The sequence below is a fragment of the Mus caroli genome, unplaced genomic scaffold, assembly GCF_978045245.1.
Source record: "Mus caroli unplaced genomic scaffold, Mus_caroli_1 scaffold_5, whole genome shotgun sequence".
Classification (NCBI taxonomy): Eukaryota; Metazoa; Chordata; class Mammalia; order Rodentia; family Muridae; genus Mus; species Mus caroli.
In genome coordinates, this window is record NW_028227260.1 from 89861763 (window position 1) to 89881722 (window position 19960).

The 19960-nt window shown below is 35.6% G+C and overlaps 1 protein-coding gene across 1 annotated transcript in view; it reads left to right on the plus strand.

The window, feature by feature from the left end:
• Positions 1-644: 644 nt before the first annotated feature.
• Positions 645-19960, plus strand: part of Cfap47 (cilia and flagella associated protein 47) — a 262175-nt gene continuing 242859 nt past the window's right edge. Inside the window, exons 1-10 of the mRNA XM_085838136.1 lie at positions 645-883; positions 1983-2134; positions 3274-3389; positions 5222-5360; positions 7404-7632; positions 7892-8052; positions 9855-9982; positions 13492-13727; positions 16639-16828; positions 17934-18150. Coding sequence (XP_085694262.1) covers positions 689-883; positions 1983-2134; positions 3274-3389; positions 5222-5360; positions 7404-7632; positions 7892-8052; positions 9855-9982; positions 13492-13727; positions 16639-16828; positions 17934-18150 — 1763 coding nt within the window. The 5' untranslated portion in view covers positions 645-688. The remainder of the gene's footprint in view (positions 884-1982; positions 2135-3273; positions 3390-5221; positions 5361-7403; positions 7633-7891; positions 8053-9854; positions 9983-13491; positions 13728-16638; positions 16829-17933; positions 18151-19960) is intronic.

Genomic DNA, 19960 nt, shown 5'->3' on the forward strand with positions numbered 1-19960 from the left:
ATAGACTTGTTTATTTACTCATCTCTATTGATAAATTTTATATTAATCCAATAGTTTGACCTTACACAAACCACAGAAATGCTGGCCTAGAGGCCACTGACACTGTCCTCCTTATTAAAATCCTTTATTTCAGTCAAATGTAGCTGCCTTAATAGGCACATCATTTTCACTAAGCTTGCCCTAAAAGAAAATCCTGGAAAGTGCCCATTATACCAAATGCCACTTTGAAATCCTGCCAGGCCATGTCTGTATTTGAGGCTGGCGTAAATTATTTTCAAATTGTTTTGTTGACACTTGCCACCCAGTTCTTAGTTCGGTTCCAACTGCCACCTTAAGGCCTTGGGTCATACCATTGAAGGGGCGGGTTACTGCTACTGCGCATGCGCGAGCTTTTGTTGCAGGGGCAGGGACAGAGGGGAGGGTTTTAAGGTCTGACGTGAGGGTAGCATAATTTCCCTTGTAGGTGGAGCAAGCAGCAGATCCATGTGGGGGGCGTGGTCGGGGCGGGACAAGCACTGGAGACTTCTGGGTGAAGAAGGATGAGGCCAGCGGGAATGGTCCGGCCCACGCGCACGTGGGATTCCAACCGTTGTTTCCTAGTGCTTGTTACCTAGCTACATCTGTTGTCTCTCGCCAGTCCGGAGTTGGTCAAGTCCGCACCTGGTTGCTGGCACTGTAGAGGGCTGTAATGGATGCAGAGCGGGGCTCAGTAGCCCCTCGGGATATAGATACCCTTAAGAAGGAAGTTCAGCTGCGGGTAAATCCTCTGGAGCTGAAGTTTCAGGATGCAGTATCTGGGAAAGTATACCGCCTCCCTCTTACTGTACACAATTTGGGCCGTTGGAACCAGAAGATCAGATTTCAAGAGCCATCGAAGCCACAGGTGACACTTTAAGGGTACTGAAAGCTTCCTGGTAGCCTCCTCACTTGAGCATTCCTTTGGCCAGTTATCAAAATCTATGCCCCTGAGGAACTGGAGGAAGGATTGTACTTGCTGACGGGAAGCGGGGAGGGGGGTGGGGGGGTGGGGTGGGGTGGGGGATGGAGGGTGGAGGGAAGGGAGGGAGGAGGAAGAAATGTGTGAGGGAGTAAAGAGTGGGGCAGAGACAGGGAGATAGAGGAGAGAAAATCAAAGAGGGACTGTAAAGGAGGGAGAGGGAGTAAGACTGAGAGGAACGGAGAAAGGCAGGGAAAGAGGGAGCGAGAGGAGACAGAAGAAGGAATGGAAGAAAGGGAGAGAAAGAGGGAGAAAGAGGAAGGGAAAGAGGGAGGGAAGAAGGAAGAGGAAAGGGCAGGGAGATGGAGGTGGAGGAGAAATGATGAAAAGTGGGAGACACAGAGAGGAAAGGAAGGAGGGAGAAAGGGAGGGGTTGGAGAAACACCTCTTTGCTTCAAGTTCAAGGAATAGGGGAGAGACTAGGTACGGCAAAGCTGATAGAAAATATGATTCTTCATATTGTGTTTAAAAGGCCTCATTCCTTTTTTTATTTTTAATTGACAAAAAGTTACAGAATTATGTAGCATTATGCATACAATGATGGTTACTACCTACTTGTAAGAATTCCAATTCTGTGTGCATGTGTTCATGATTCTGAAATTGTCTTAAAACCCTAGGAGAAAAAAAATGAAGTATTATTATTAATTACCATCTGATACATAAAGTTCTTGATTCCTCAAGGAATTATTAATTGAGGCATTAATGGAAAGTTTTGTGCCATAATCCATTTATACTCTAAAGTACTAAGATCTTAAAAGGGCATTTTCAGTACAGTCCTAATCATCATTCCCCATAAATATATAAAATTATTATTTATCAGTTTAAAGTTTTTTTTCAGTTTAAAGTTTTAAAAAGTTTTTTTTTAAAGCTAAGTGGGGGATAAGATCTATGCTTGATAGTAATGCACACTCCATAGCTATAATTGCTTCTAATCATTCCTTATAAGGAACTAATAGTGTTGACTTCATCTTTTTTTCCACAATAGTTCAAATTGTTGTTGACCAGTCTGGATAAGGAGCTTGCTTCTGGCCTTCAGATGACAGCAATGGTGGAATATCATCCTAATAAAAATGAAGACACGTCTGATCACATCTTTATTTCTGTAGGAAATAAAGTCCTAGATATTCCTCTATTTGGGTATGTAATTAAAGTACTAGATATTCCTCTAATTGGGTATGTAATTCGCACATCTCTGTTCTATAAGAAGTTTGTTGTTACTAAATTGTACTAATAATTTAAGAGCATCCTGAAAAATAGAGCTTATACTTTAAATATAAACTCAGTATGTCATAAGATTTCTTCCTATGTGACAATGAATTTTAAAAGATATCTGAAAATGCACACTACATATATGCCATGTGTGAGCACATTAAATTAAAGACACATGTAACAAATCAACCTTCTTTGTATAGAGATGTTGTTTTATACCCCATACATATTTTGATCATCCTGATCCAGAATCCCCTGTGAAGAGAGACCCTCAATTGAAGTTCTTTATTATCTTGTAGTCAAGTCTGTGGGTGTGTTTTCTTGATTAATGATTGGTGTGGGTGGGTCCAGTCTACTGTGGGCAGTGCCTTCCCTGGTCAGATGATCATTTTTAAGAAAGCAAGCTCAGCAAGCCATAGGGGAGCAAGCCAGTAAGTACTGTTCCTATGTGCTTCCTGCCTTTGCTTTTGCTTGAGTTCCTATGCTGTCAGCCCTCAATGATAGAGTGGGATCTAGATATGTAGACCAAATAAATCCATTCCTCCCTAAGCTGGTTTTCGTCAGTATTTGCTTTATGACAGCAACAGAATGTAAGTATAATATTCCCTAAATGTTCTGTTATAGTATCATTCCTTTCTTTAATTTAACATTTATATCATTCAAAGTATTGAAGTCAGTTCCTTCTTTTTAACACGTTTCTAAACATTTAATGTATTTGTGTGATTTTCAAAAGGAATGTCAAGTATGTTAGAGTAACACTAAACTGAGATAAATGAGTAGTCTGTTAAATAATATTTATATTTAAAGTACAATTTTCCTTGTTAAAAATAGGGTGTATTATAGCTTACATATGTTATTGTATGACTTTTCATATTGACAGCAGTGTTATCAATGGACCCATAGATAAACTGAAATGGCTTTTTAGGAGTTAAAGGTGTATATAAAGTGTATGTGAGTTTGTGTGTGTGTGTGTGTGTGTGTGTGTGTGTGTAGTCTCCATGGACCTAACTATGAAGGTGTTACTAATTGGTTAAACATAAGTGTGTGCTTCCTCTCTTCTCTTTTAGGCTGATTCCAGTCTGTCAGCTGGAAATTGTACCAGTAGTTGATTTTGGCACATTGGTTGCCAATAGTAAAGTGCATTGTAAAGAGATTACTATTATTAACCGTGGCAAAGCTCCAGGTAAATATTTTGTGTCATATAAGCTCACACATTTAGAAGAGTTACAATTATTATTTTAAGTGTGCATATTGTATAATAGATTTTCTGAGTCATCAAGAAAAGAAAAGATGTCTGTCATTTGTAATAGCTGAAAACCAAAGTCCCCTAAGTGTTGTGACTACAAAGGCTAGATACCCAATCACTCAGGAAAATTGAACCTGCCTCTTAAAATCTGTATTATCACAACCTCTTTGTTATATGACTGGTGATTTTCCTGAGAATGAGAGGCAGAATTCTGTTATAGAAGTAATGTTATTGTTAGGCTCATCCAGAGACTGAACTAGACCTCGGTGCCTTACTCTTTAGGTATTGGACACGTGTTTTTAAAGAAATTGAATTTGAGATTTCCTTAGTCGTGAGGGGAGAACAGTTAATGTATGATGGTTACTTAAGTATATACCTAAATTTTGGTATAATCCCTGTTTCATCATAGACATGAAATATATCCTCTCTTTGTCATACTCAAATTGACATTCATAACATGATACCTTGAAGGCTTTTATTACTCTATTCATTTGTCACTGAAAGAACACTTTTCTCCAGATTAGGTTATTTTTAGAATTTTTTATTGAGGCCCAGATGTTTTTATAAAAGTCTGTATTGTCAGATACAGTTTTTATTGATGACACCAATGGATATAGTCTGTCATCATTTTGTTTAGATGGTCAACATCATTAAGTGCAAGATTTCCTTGTCTCCCAATCTGATATGAGGACTAATAGTAGATAGGCTCTGTCTCCCTGAGACTGCATGATGAATACATAAGGAGATCTTAATTACAATCCTCTTTACCTCTATACTGTTTTCTTAGTTGCCTACTTGAACATTGGGGATTATTAACACAAAGCCAATATATCCCATTACATATTTTTTCAAAAGATACACAAGAATAAAACTGATAGCTATTTCAATTTAAATCATATTCATTTAGCTTTTAGTGATTTGGTTCTTTGATGGGTGAATATTCATTGCATGGGAGCACAAAGAGAATATTAGGTTCATTTTCATTTTAATTGCAATGTGAAGAATAGAGTCTCTTGAGGCAAGTGGTTAAGATTCTTTGATTCTGAAGACGCTTAATAGTTTGAGTAATATTTGATTGAAAAAAATATTTTGCTTTTCAAATTCTTCCTTCATAATCATTTAGGGATATATCCATTTTAATCTAAAATCTCCCCAAATTATAGTTGTGTTGCATATGAACTTTCTCTGAATTAAAATTCAGATTTAATTTGAATGGAATATTAATATATTTTTTTCAATGACACAAATGAAAACTGTACCCCAGGATAAATATTTTTTGTAAAACAAACAAACAAAAAAAACCCAAAACAAAACAAAACAAAAAAAACTCCCAAAAGACCCCAACACTAAACCACTAAGAAAAAAATTGGTTTTCTGGGTGTGAAATTGACCATGTTTCACACTTAATTGCTTCATGTATTAATTGGAAAAACCTGGGCAAAAAGTTAATTTTTCTGAAGCATCCATTGCATATTTTAGAGATTTGTAAAATGGATATAAGTAGTTGAACATACAGTTTAGAACACGGATAGAAGAGCATGCATGTGGATATTCAGAGCTCTTATTCTAAGTACTTTCCACAAATGAATATACAGTATTTTTAGCTCCTGGTGAAGGTTGAATTCCAATGCTGGGTTCAGATTTGCTCGGTGATGTCAGAATCTGTAATTACAATAAACACCATTATTGTTGTTCCACAGTGGGCTATCTGTGTAATATGTATCTATTTTAAGTATCTAACTATAAACTGTGTCTTTTACTCACCTTAGGGAAGTTTAAAGCAGAATACCAGGGTCAGTTACCTATTGTCATTTCTCCAAGTAGTGGTATAGTAAAGGCTAAAACATCAATGGTCATCAAAGTGGATTTCTGTGCAGACCAGGCCCAAATTGTAAATGAAATGGCAAGGTAAATATGTAGTACAGTTTTTGAAAAAAATTGCTTATATGAAACTCAAATATTTCCTGTTTTCTTCTTTCAGATTGATTGCTTGTTTGTTTACCAACCTTTTTTTTCTCATTTGCTAGTAGTAGATCATTTTGTTATTCCTATATGTCAAGATATACAAGTATCAATGGATAGTACTTGAGAACAGCATATGGATACACATAACAGCAGCTCCTAGTATCAGTTTTGTGGATATGAGTGAATGGTCCAACGATTCCACTAACAAAGTGGTAGTTGAATCACACACTCATCCCTAATTTGGATCTAGGTAGCACATAAGTTTTGTGTGTTTGTGTGTGTGTGTGTGTGTGGGGTGCGTAAGTGAATGTTGATGATAACTTGGATTACACATGTTATTTCAGTCAGAGAAAGTAGCAGATTTGAAATTCTAGAGATAACTGTACTCTGTTGAAGAATCAGAGGCAAAGTTGAAGAAGTACAAGGGAGTGATGCAAGGTGAAATTAAAATAAATGGCACAGGATCTAGTAAAGAGTCTATGGGGCAGCATTTTTATGAAATTTGCCTCAGTTCATTGATACATGAATGTGCAATTAATACACTGAGTGACCACTTGTAGGTAAAGTAATAAAGTATAAAATATCAGTTCAGTTCACATAGGAATGGAGATGTTTTATAAAATGTCTTTGAGTTTTTATAAGTCTTTTCTTGTCTGTGTGTGTGTGTGCACACACACGCTGCTATCTTGCATATAAGATGTATTTCATACTGAAGGCCACAGTTGTGGTTTTTGAAATATAGTTGTGAGCCTGATATGAGGTTAGGTTCTATTTTGAAGGATGGGAATTAATCTGAGGATCAGTTTGCATTTTAGAAAGTCAAAGTAACACCAGTGCATGAAGCAGATCAGGCAGTACAACGATAACTTGACAGTCTGACTAAGTATTATAAAACCAAAGCAAAAACGCAATAGGAAAGGGCAGAGCTAAGGTTGGCAAAACTGAGAGAACTGTAGAGATTTGAGGCATTTTCTACAATTCCTGTTTAACGCACTTGTTGAGTTACTGAACAAAGGAGAAAGGATGTGCAGAAGGAAGTTCAGATATGAGATGGTGGGATGAATTTCATTTTCAGAATCATCATGGAGTTTATGGTTATGGCTTATTAGATTTGCTTGTCCTAAGCTCCAGAAAGCAGCTTTGTCCAGAGGAGATGGGTACAGGGTATTTTGGGTATATGTGGTGGCAAAAATAGAGTACTGAGAATTAAACTGAAAAGAAGAGCAGAATATGAAAGAGTAAGAGTTTAAATAGTTTACAGAGGATCCGTGCTTTAGAACATTAGATCACACATGTGTGTTAGAATGAAAATCTAGGGAAATGTGTGATGTCCAAGATCAAAGGAAGGACAGATATATTGAGATATGGTGTGGATAATGATAACAGTTATAATAAAATCTAAATGAGTATTTTGATGATAGTTTAAGAGTAGCCAGTTATTTGTGGTCTCTGTTGGGGTTAAGTTGATAAGAAAGGAATAATCATGTGACAAGAATGCTAAATGAGAACTGAAATTAGTTTGAGAAACCAAATTTTATTGGAAAGTTTTTTTTTCTTTAGCAATTTTTTTCTGAGATTTTTTTTTTTAAATTTAGGCAATTGTGGTATTTGTATGTAAATGAACTGGGCCTGAGCCTGGGTTGAAATGAGTTAGAATGGAGTCTTAGAATTCTTGAGCTACTCTTATAGATCATATAGCTCCTGTATTTATGAAATAAATAATGATAATAATATTCCATTGACTCCCTGGTGCCATATCATTATTTGGCTTTCCAACCTCGTTGTTTCAAGTATAGACTAAATTAGGTTACACATGTATTTCACTGTATAGGATCTGATGAATTCTGGCAGCATATGACTGCCCTCCGTCTTTTGAGTTAGTTATGTTGTCATTTCAAACATCTTGATCCAAATACTTAGAAGAAAATAAATATATCAATTTATAATGAAAATACTTACACATATACATATCTTATTTTCTTATAGAGTGAGTTTGCAAGGTCGTCCTGAAACATTCTTGAACATCAAAGTGCGTGTGGTTGAACAGATCATTGAATTGTTTCACATGAATAGTGAAAGGAAATTGGAATGTATACGATTTGGTTCTGTGTTCTTCGGAACATCAAAACTTGAGCATGCTCTTTTGTATAACAATAGCCCTGAATCCATAAACTGGGTGGCAATAATGCAAGATGATTGTGTTGGAGAAGAGCTGGTAAGTGAACTGAGCAAAAATGGCGCATCAAGCAAGTCTGAATGAAACCAGATTAGTGCTTCTTGCAAATCACTGACTTAACTCGAATCTCCTCAAGTTTTGAATTAAATCATGTTCCTTAGTCAAATTTAGGTATATGCTATTTTATAGACAAATATTCTTCATTTTCTACATTCTGTAAATTTTAAAAACTTTAAAAAAAATGTTATTTACTTTGCCTTAACATGATTTTTTTGTCTTTTTTTTTTTAATGTTACAGGGAACAAATATTCATCAAAGGACAGATATTGCCGTAAATAATATCTCCTACTTAAACAAAATAAAGAAAATAGATATGACTGATTTTATGTCCTGCGTTCCCAATGAAGGGACCTTACTCCCTTATCAAAAGATTGTCATTACATTTTGTTTCAGCCCAAAGTAAGCAAAAGTGAATTAAATTGTAATGTCAATTATTGATGAAAATTATAGTAGCTACACACTAACCAGACTTGTTTGATATCGTAGTAAACATGTTAGAAGGCAAGAATATGCTCTTACTGGGACAAAATCCTTTTTGACTGAATCCCATCAATGTTTGACCAACAACATACCTTAGTATGTTTGTGTATAAATAACCAACCTAATTGTAACAATTTTTCCCTGTGAGAGGGTCATGGTCAGTATACTTATATTATAACATTGTCACTTAGTGATACCATATTTTTGAAGGCTGAATTGTGTTTAACTTAAGAGAACATGATAGTCAGATTGGTTACTTATATCAGATTGACCTATGGTATGTATATGGAAGATTACCTTGAGAGTGGGTGGCACTATGCTCTGTTTTAGAATCGTATGCTTACTGAGTACTATAAACATATGTGTTTATTTCTCTCTGCTCTGCACTGTGACTGTTATGAAACTAACTACATTTTTGCCTTGACTTCTATGCTTTGATGATCTTTGACCTGGAATTGTGAACTATAATAAACCTTTATCTTTTCTGTTGCTTTATTATAGCAATAGGAAAAAACAAAACAAAAGAAAACACAACAAGCAAAGAAACAAACAAAAAACAAACCAAAAAAAAAAAAAAAACTAAGGCAGAAAGCTAATCAATAATTGCCCTACTCATATAATCAAAATTGTCCTAATGATATTTTGTATAGGAAGTTTCTTTGGGAAGTCTATAAGATTATGCTCTACATACACAGCATTTCTATGTCATTTTCTTTGTATGTCTGTGTTTCTTATCTGAGTGTATACGTTGTTATGAGTCACCTAATGTGGCTACTGGGAACCATGCCTGGGTTCTACTAACCGTTCAGCCACCTCTGCAGCCTCCTCCACGCTTATATACTTGAAACAAATCCAAATTTTATTTCCTATAACAGCACTTAATTTTATTTGGGAGTCTAGTATGGAAATTTAGGTGTGAATATTTGAAGTTTTTTGTGAATGTTTTGTGAAGACCACATGTATTCCAATTTAATATTACACATCAACTTTTTGTGTATTTGAGTATCCACTGACAGACGAGATAGCATATTGCTAAGCGAGATAAATATAGTCAGTGGCTAACCCTATGGTATAATCTATATCTGAATCTTTCTTTTGTTTCCATCCTTCCTGCACATTTCTCTAGGAGGTTCTGACTCATATCAAATGATGTTCTCTAATTACTTGTCCATTACCATGAACATGATTAGTAATATAAATTTAGTTCACCAGAGAAAGCAAATATATAACAGATGTTCCTACTGGGGCGATATGTGTTATTAGAGAGTCCTTAGCTTTTAGCTAAGAATTCCTCCAGGAAAAAAAATACACTATGGCATGTGATGTAGGTTTTGGCAAGTTGGTACATTTAAGTTAATCTTGTCTTAGAAATATTTGTATTAATTAATTTTCACAGAGTTTTATGCTCTTTAATCATGTTTATGGTAGTGGACAAGTAATTAGAGAAAAATGAATTGATATGAGTCAGAACTTCCTAGAGAAGTGTAAAGGAAGGGTGGAAACAAAAGAAAGATTCAGGTATAGATAGATTATACCATAGGGTTGGCCATTGACTATATATCTTCCTTTGTTAGTAAATTTGGGAAATGTGCAACAGCTGTATTTTTATTCATTTCCATCTGCTTGCATAGATTTAAATATTAGGTTAATGATTTATACTCAGAAATGCCAAAAAAATATGTCACCTCTGCCTTAAGAATAATGGATTATGACATTTACAGGCTGGTAGTTGATACTAAAAAGGATGTTGGACCTTCACATAGGCAAGACTATGCTCTCTTTGTGAGATTTGATTCTGTGGGAAGTAAAGATGGATTTTTGAGAGATGATAACGCTAATACCATGAAAAGTAAGTATAAAGTCAACAAAATTATTAAGTGCTGTCATTTTGCAGAGATCAGTCCCATATCTTAGAAATGGCATGTATTGTTTGGGGATTTCCATGGTATTCTTTGGCCAACAATTTAATCAAATGCAGCACAATCCCACCACAAAAAGCCTCACCTATTGCCGCAGACCTTCTTTTTCCTGTGCCTGCATAAAAACAGGTCTCTCGAGCAAATGGGCAAAGAGTCAGATGAGACAGACAGAGACACACACACAAGAGAGGTGTCGAATCTGAATGTAATGTTCTGGTAAAACATGAAACTATTATATTACAGCGAATATCATAAATTGTAAAACATAACAGATACGGTACATTGAAGTTTCCCAGGTGCAAGAGGAGTGACTACAAAAAGAATTTGCAGGAACCAGAAAAATGTTTAGGTTATAGATAAGTGTCCCTCCAGATGCAAGAGGAGTGACTTTAAAAGGACTATGTTTACTTAGAGATTAGTGCCTGCTTCAGCCCTGGCCAGGCAAGAGTTTTACACTTTGTTAATTTCTCCAGGGGGTTTAACTCTTGACAGGCTTCAAGAGTAATGTAGTGTCACTGACCCTGAAATCCTCTAGGCCTTGTTAAATTTTATCTAGTTTGGAGAATTCCCATTATCAGGATAGTATATCAACTTGCTCTGGTGTGGAATGTAGTTTGTAGTAAATATTTCTATCTCAGTGAGACTTTTAGTCTCTTTTTGCAGATAACTGAGCTAATGGCTAGTGTTTTATTGTTTTATGGTAGAGCTAAATTAGTTACTGAATAGGTTAAGCTCCTTGCTGTTATCTGGGATCTTAGACCACTGGGAAAGGCTTTAGCTATGTTAGAATTCAATCTTAAAAGACATTTACTATAAAGTAATGCTTAATAGAGTGCATGTGAGTCTATACATTAGACTAATGAGGTGGGAATTTGATTATTATGGGTTCAGAAGAAAATGCCAAACTTCCGGGAGGAGAATTACCATGGAAATCTGATCCTCAAGAACAGCTTCCAGGCTTTACGCCTGCCAAACTGATCCAAGCTGGAGGGTCAGACTTTCGTCAGGCCTCCAGGAGAAAAGTTCTAGGAATTCATTTCTCCTGAGCAGCTTTTTGGCATTACTGCCTCAAGCTGGCTCCACCGGAGTCCCTTGGCAACCTATCAACATGTGATGGCAAGTTGAGACTCCACATGGATTATCCATAGGAGTTCTCATTAGGATCTCTTTTATATATTCCAGGATGTTTCTGCTGCACTAGGTTTCTACACCCCCACAAATGGCCCCCAATTCCAGTCATCCCTCCCTGCACTCTCTCCCCCTATACAATCTCCCCCTATATCTTAGCCCCTTGCTCCCATCCCCAGTCTACCTGTAAAATACATTGTTTCCTCTTTGCAGAGAGATCCATTTATTTCCCCCCTTAAACCTTGTCTCTATACATAACCTCTCTGTACCTAGAGAGTGTAGCTTTCATTATCATTTACTTAATGTCTAATATCCACTTACAAGCCAATATATACAATATTTATTTTTTTCTGAGTCTGGATTACCTCTCTCATTTCCATCCATTTTACTGCAAATTTCATGATTTTAGTTTTTTAACAGCTTGAATAGTACTCTATTGTGCAAATGTACCACAATTTCTTTATCCATTCGATTGTTGGAGGGACATCTAGGTTGTTTTTAATAAGGTCACAAAAACATGGATAAGCAAATGTGTTTGTAATAGGATGGAACATCCTTTGGCAATATTCCCGAGAGTGGTAAGTTGGATCTTGAGGTAAATCAAATCAATTCCCAACTTTCTGAGAAAGACATTTCCATAGTGGCTGTACACGTTTGCACTCCTACCAACAATGGAGGAGTGTTCCCATTGCTCAACATCCAACCAGCATGAGCTGTCACTTGTAGTATTGATATTAGCCACTCTGAGAGTGATAAGATGGACTCTCAAAGTAGTTTGATTAGTATTTCCTTGATGGCTAAGGGTGTCGAACATTTCTTTATTTCTAAGCTATTTGAGAGTTCTCTATTGAGAATTCTTTCTTTAGATCTGTATCCCAATTTTAAAAATTGGATTACTTGTTTTTTATATTTGGATTTTTTAGTTCTTCATATATGTTGTATATTAATTGGTAAAATATATTCTGTAGGTTTGTGCTTTGTCTGATTGACTCTGGTTTATGGAAGCTTTTCATGAAGTCCCATTTATTAATTGTTGATTATAGTATCTGCCCTTATTGGTGTTGTGTTTAGAAAGTCCTCTCCTGTGTCAAGGTTATTTTCTATATTCTTTTTTATCAGGCTTTGTGAATCTGGTTTTACATTGAAGATTTTTCCCACTTATAATAGAGTTTTTTGAAGGGTGAGAAGTATAGATCTATTTGCATTCTTCCAAAAAAGCAGGTGTCTCCATGTGTGTAGATTTATGTCTGGATCTTCAATTTGATCACACTGAAAAAGATAGTGTTTTTATGCCAGTACCATGTGGTTCTTACTGATTTAGCTCTGTAGTACTACATGAGTTCCGTGATGGTGAGACCTCCAATACTTCTTTTATTGTTCAGTTACCCTCTTGTTTGTTTTTCTATATGAAGTTAAGAATTGCCTTTTTAAAGAATTGTGTTGGAATTTTGATGGAGATTGCATTAAATTATCTACTGATGATTCTCTGGGGGAGGTCCTAGTTGCCAGTGAGGTTTACTATGTGATTTAAACTATAGTAGTGTTTCTTTTACAAACTTGGGTATCCTTGTGTTTGGGGCAGAGATGTTAAGAATTGAAATATGCCTTTTGGTGTTTTGGTGGAATTATTTTCTTTAATGAATATGTTGTGTCCTTCCCCAACTCTTTTGATTAGCTCTGGTTTGAGGTTAATTTTGTTACATATTAAAATGGCTGTACTAGCTTGTTTCTTAGGTCCATTTGACAGATATTTCTTTGTGTAATCCTTTACCCTGAGGCGATGTTTATTCTTGGTTTCTTATGTGTGTTTTTTTTTTTTTAATATCAGAAGCTAGTTTGTACTTTAGAGCTCTTGACTTTGTTCTTTCAGCTTTGAATATATTTTTTCATGGTTTTTTGTTTCTATGTAATGTTTGGCAAATGTTACTGTGTGTATAAAAGTGGCCTGTTTGAATATCTCTACCTAAAACAGTGTCCCTAAGGCTCTTTATTCTGTCTTACTCTACTTTGCCTTTACATATAGTCCTTTGTAAGTTGTTAATGTGGTTACTCTCTGTCAGTCTTACTCTTCAGAATGTACATCCATTAGAGTAGATTCTCTTTTATTCCTGTGTCAAGACCCAAAATTATGTGTAGCTCAGAGAAGGCAGTCACTGCATTTGCTCATGTTTGAGTGGGGTTCCCATTTACCATCATACTTTTAGAGTGATATCATGTGGGCTGGACATTTTTGATTTTCCCAACACTCCTCACTGTGTTCAATATTTATTTATTTGTTTATTTATTTATTTATTTATTTATTTATTTTTAGGTAATCGACTTCAAAAAGTGGAATTAGCTCTGACAGGCTCTGGACTTCCAGTCATATTACAGTTTGATCCAGGAAAATCACTTACTTTTGCACCTTGTCACATGGGTGAACATTCAGATATTCTTTGTATTGTAAAAAATCAGTCCATATCACTTCCTGTGATGTACCATTTTAAAAAAACTGCACACTTTAAAATGGATCCTGAAAGGGGCAAAATTGATGAAGGATGTATTCAGGTAAGCTAGCTCATTCTTTGTTTTCTTTCATAACACTTAAGCTAGTTATTCCTGCTAAAATATTACACAGAGAATTAAGAACCACATTTGATCTATTAGTGTTTATGAAGTATGTCTCTTATGTGATCTAGAATTAGTTATAAATGCAGTCATAGAGAATCCATAATTCTTTTGTTAAGTGCCTACAATGTGCTAGTGAAAACATGTGATGGTCAAGTCCGGTGTGCAATATAGTTATTGCTTCTAAAACATTTTTATTGTATTAAGAAATTATAATACATATACAGAAACAGGTATGGCTTAAGAAAACCTAGTGTGTTAAATAGGTTCTCTAATGTAGTGCCATCAAAACTCAAAGAACATGTTTTATTTCCATTCAGGAAGGATTTTGTGTAACAATCACATGAATGATATCTTGTAGATTTAATCAAAATTTGAAATTTGAAATGTGTAATAATTACCTAGTTTGCAGCTTGTTGTGTTGAGGAAAAACAAAAAGAAAACGTGGACACTAGGACATTCCTATTGGCACCAGGCCAACACCTATGTTTCCAGGGCTGGTATAAGTATAACTGGCTACTCTGACATCATTTTTGTAGGCACTATAAAACTGAACCTCTTCAACATTCTCTACTCAACTCTTTTTTTTTTTTTTTTTTTTTTTTTGCCTGGGCAGGTTTTATGTGACCATAGGTTTATAGTTATAGAAATATTGTATACAAATTTAATACTTATTTGATGAGGAATGCTCGCAGAAGAATATTGAATATCTTAATTATCTATATTAAACAAGTATGCTTCTATAACAATAGAAAACTTTGTGTGTATATGTAAAAGTGTGTAGCTTAAGTATTCAGTGGTTTCAAATGTGAGCCCATGTGTTTTACACCATCCATTACTGTTTTGTCACATGATGCATATACAATGCAAAGTATGCTTGTACATTCTGAAGCAAGGCTATGGGGAATGTTTGTGCTGCAACACAGACTAGGGCTGCAAGAAAATCCTTAGCTTAATTAGACATTTAATTTTCATTTATTTTTTGTCCAATGCATATTAAGAAGCTTTTTAGTGTTCCCAAATTTAGGGTTTCTCCCACACATACCATTTTAAGATCCCCAAGTATGTTTGTTACTTAAATCAGGGCTTGGAATTCTATGGTCTGTTAGACAATTCTGTCTTGATACTTGATGTTTTATGGGTAACTTTGTATAGATACATATTTAATATTCTCAAAATACACTATATAGAGGAATTGTTAAATCTTGAAAATGATGTTCTTAACAGTATAGCCTCACAAGAGACAGCTATATCAGGGTCCTTTCAGCAAAATCTTGCTAGTGTATGTAATGGTGTCAGTGTTTGGAGGCTGATTATGGACAGATCCCCAGGTATGGCAGTCTCTAGATGTTCCATCCTTTCTTCTCAGCTCCAAACTTTGTCTCAGTAACTCCTTCCATGGGTGTTTTGCTCCACTATGTTCATAGCAGCCTTATTTATAATAGCCAGAAGCTGGAAAGAACCCAGATGCCCCTCAACAGAGGAATGGATACAGAAAATGTGGTACATTTACACAATGGAGTACTATTCAGCTATTAAAAAGAATGAATTTATGAAAATCCTCGGCAAATGGATGGACCTGGAGGGTATCATCCTTAGTGAGGTAACCCAATCACAAAAGAACTCACATGATATATACTCACTGATAAGTGGATATTAGCCCAGAAACTTAGAATACCCAAGGTACAAGATACAATTTGCAAAACACATGAAACTCAAGAAAAACGAAGACCAAAGTGTGGACTAGTTCCATCTATTTGCCTAAGAATTTCATGAATTCATTGTTTTTAATAGCTGAGTAGTACCCCACTGTGTAAATGTACCACATTTTCTGTATCCATTCCTCTGTTGAGGGACATCTGTTTTTTTTTCCAACTTCTGGCTATAATAAATAAGGCTGCTATAAACATAGTGGAGCATGGGACCTTATTACATGTTGCTGCATCTTCTGGGTATATGTCCAGGAGCGGTATTGCTTGATCCTCTGGTAGTACTATGTTCAATTTTAGAAGAAACCCCCAAACTGATTTCCAGAGTGGTTGTACCAGCTTGCAATATGTTCATGGGCATCACTTTCTTTAGGTTAGGAAGTTTTCTCCTATAATTTTGTTTAAGATATTTACTGGCCCTTTAAGTTGGGAATCTTCCTCCTTTTCTATACCTGTTATCCTTAGGTTGGGTCTTCTCATTGTATCCTGAATTTCTTGGATGTTTTGGGTTAGAAGCTTTTTGCATTTTGCATTTTCTTTGACTGTTGTGTCAATGTTTTCTATGGTATCTTCTGCACCCGAGATTCTCTCTTCTATCTCTTGTATTCTGTTGGTTATGATTTCTTTCCTATGTTTTCTATCTCTAGAGTTGTCTCCCTTTGTGATTTCTTTATTGTTTCTACTTCCACTTTTAGATCCTGGATGGTTTTGTTTTATTCCTTCCCTTGTTTGATTGTGTTTTCCTGTAATTCTTTAAGGGATTATTGTGTTTCTTCTTTAAGGGCTTCTATCTGTTGACCTGTGTTCTTCTGTATCTTTATGGGAGTTAGTTATTTATGTCCTTCTTCCTGGTGGAACTTGTGTACAGAGGTCTCTGGAACAGCCTAAGCTCCTAGGTACAGATGGTGAATTGGGAGATTCCTGTCCTTTCTGCTCCCTATTTTATTTTTTTTATCTATTCTATTCTATTTCTTAAATTTTCAATAATGAATATCATATGACTTTCTGCTGATGTTTCCTAAAATTGCTTATAAATCCCCGTGGTGAAAATATGTTGCTTGACGTTCAAATAACAGGTATTTTAAGATTTGGTTTTATTTATTCTAGCAATAGAAAATTGATTAAATTTTGTTTTTCTTTAGAATGTGATATGTTCATTTGTTCCACATCAAATTGGAGTATTTAAAGTAAAGCAAGTGATTGAGATTATTGGACCTGTGGCAGATGATAATCTACGGTCTTTGTCAATGAAACCTTTTCTTTACATACATTTAAACTTCAGCAGCACTTGCAAAGCTTTCACCAGGAAAGTTGGAGTGAAAATTAATCCTGGTATGTTACTACATTAGTCCTACATAGCTGTGATGTGATTTTCATTTTCAGTATAAGATTATGTGTATCAAACATGTCCAAAACAGTGCTTTTCCCCTTTTGAAAGAAGCTTATCAAAGGTAGAAGGCCTGTTCTAATACATATCATGGGCCTACATGTAAGTAGATCTCTGGCTATAGCAACGATTAACATTTCTGTCATATTTTTAGTAGATGTTATATTGCTATTTTGAGGTGTCTTATGCAGATTCTCAAATATTTTAATAATTGCTATGTTATATTTGTTCTATTTTTTTTCTGGAAGTTAATGTAAACTAGTTTTAACTATATTCAGATTTTGTGTGTGGTACAGTATCCTCTATTTACATATAATATTTTATTAATTGAACCATATGAACCTGATGATATACAGTTGACTTTAACAAAAAACAAAAAACAAGAAAGCCTTTATTTTCATATAGGTCAATTTAAATCTTCAAATTAGTATGCTTTTTATTATACATATATTTTATTATTAAAGTTTAGTTTGCTAACTTGGCTAATATAAGGCCATGTATTGTATTAAAGTGATTTGTATTTTCACAGTGTACTTGAAAATCTAGCATTTGTTAAAATCAGTTGTCTTAGTCAGTGTTCAGTTGCTGTTAAGAGATACCATGACCATAGCAACTTATATAAAAGAAAGCATTTAATTGGGGCTTGTTTACAGTTTCAGATATTTAGCCAATTATTTTCATAGTGGGGAGCATGGCTGCATAAAGGCAGACATGTGCTGGAGAAGGATCTGAGAATTCTACATGTGGATTGGCATGCATCAGGAAGAGAGCAACTGGGCCTGACTGGGCCTGACTTAGGCATTTGAAAACCCAAAGTCCACCCCCAGTGACACACTTAGTCCACCAGGCTACACCTACTCTATCAAGGCCATACTCCTAATGGTTGTCAAGTAGAGCCACTGCCTAATGACCACACATTCATATGTATGAGCCTATGAGGGTTGTTCGAATCACCGCACCAGTTATCTAGTGTATCAAATACTTGCTTAATTTTTGGAATTGTACAATACAAAGTACTAAATGCTGGCTTAATTTTCAATTTTATTTAAGGTATATCCCCCTTGGTCAGTAATCCCACAAGACACTTTGTGGCTAAAGATTCAGAGAAAAAGGACGATCTTCCACCTGTAGCTGCAATGCTCCAGTCAACAGCGACAAACCTTCATGATCATTGCTTAAAAGATGAGTCAACGAAGAATGCACTGATTGCTTTTCCTAACGACAGAGCTACAAGTATCAGGTCTGGAGATCACCATGAACATTTCAGGTACCATGTGATTTTAATAAATTACAATTTGATCAATTTGATCTGTATATTATCCAAGATAATATACAGAGATCTGCAAGATCCTGGTGTTTATAAAAAAGGAAAGAAACTTCTGTGGTCAGTAATCAGAATGGGTTTTTGTTCTTCCATTTGTATGAGGAATACAGTGGTTGTTGAATGCTACCGGATTTGACTTATCTAATCTTTTATACTCTCTACTGTATAATTTTGACAAAATGAATGGCAAGCAAAATACTTATTTTTTATTTTTGTTTTAATACATTGGATTTCTCTTTTTAAATTTTTATTATATTTCAAATATTATCCGCCTTCCCGGTTTCTTCTCAAGCCCCCTATCCCACCACCTTCCCTACTTCTATGAGGGTGCTCCCCCTAGCTCCCCTTCCTGCCTCACTGCAACCAGACCTTCCCCCGAGAGATGCCAGGAACTAAACCACCAACCAAAGAGTACACATGGAGGGACCCATGGCTCCAGCTGCATATATAGCAAAATACTTTTAAAACTATATTATGAACACCAATAGATAAATGATAGAAATTACTATTGAATTCATACTATAGAATAGATATATTTAATACAATTATGGGTTTGAGTTCATCTGAATAAAAAAAATTAAATTGTATGAAACCAATTAACAGTTATCCTGTTTTGTCACCTCATAAGTATATTTCTACTTGGCCTAAAGCTTTTATAGTTCTGTTTGTAAGGAGTGTTTAAACTTCAATTTAAGTACATTATAACCTCAGAGAAATTGCTAAATTACCACAAATAAGATAAAAGTGGCCAATACTTGATTTTCTGGCCTTCATCATAGAAGAATTTTAGTATATTCAAGAGTAAAAGAGAGTTATTTTTTGCCAATTTGTATGTTAATAGTAGACTGCCTAAACGTAATAATAGCTCTGAATTTTTTTTCTACCTGTGTCTTTACTTTAGGGGAGGTGCAGTGGGCATTAAGTTCCATGGACTTCATTTCGCCTTCTTATAATCTTCAGGGCTTTAAATATGGGAATTATTTTTAGGTCCAATATCTAGTAGGGTACTTTAAAAACAGAGGCAGATGCTCACAGCCAACCATTGGACTGAGCATGGGGTCCCCAATGGAGGAGCTAGAGAAAGGACTGAAGGAGCTGAAGGGGTTTGCAACCTCATAGGAAGAACAGTATCAACCAACCAGACCCCCCCCCCCCAGAGCTCCTAGGGACTAAATCACCAACCAGAGAGTACACATGGAGGGACCCATGGCTCCAGTAGCATATGTAGCAGAGGATGGCCTTGTTGGACATCAGTGGGAGGAGAAGCCCTTGGTCCTGTGAAGGCTCGATGCCTCAGTGTAGGGGAATGCCAGGACAGGGAAGCAGGAGTGGGTTGGGTGGGTGGGGGAATACCCTCATAGAAGCAGGGCGAGGGGAGATAGTATAGGGGGGTTTTCAAGAGGGGAAACCTGGTAAGGGAATAACATTTGAAATGTAAATAAAGAAAATATCCAGTAAAAAAAAAAAAAAGAAAAGACCATCTTTGAATAACTAAACACTCCCCTTCTTTTAAAAAAAAAATTACTGTCAAACTTTTACCTCATTTAAAGCTGTTATCACATAACATTGAAGAATCATGGGAAATACAGGGATTTTAAAATACATATTTGATTAATTTCACTTATATACATATATCAGTTAATTATAGAGGAAGCCTTTCAATGTTTGATAAACTTTGTGGGTGAATGAGGTAGATGAAGAAGGTTAGAAGCTATAAATAATTCAACTCTAGTTTATTGGAAATTTATCATCA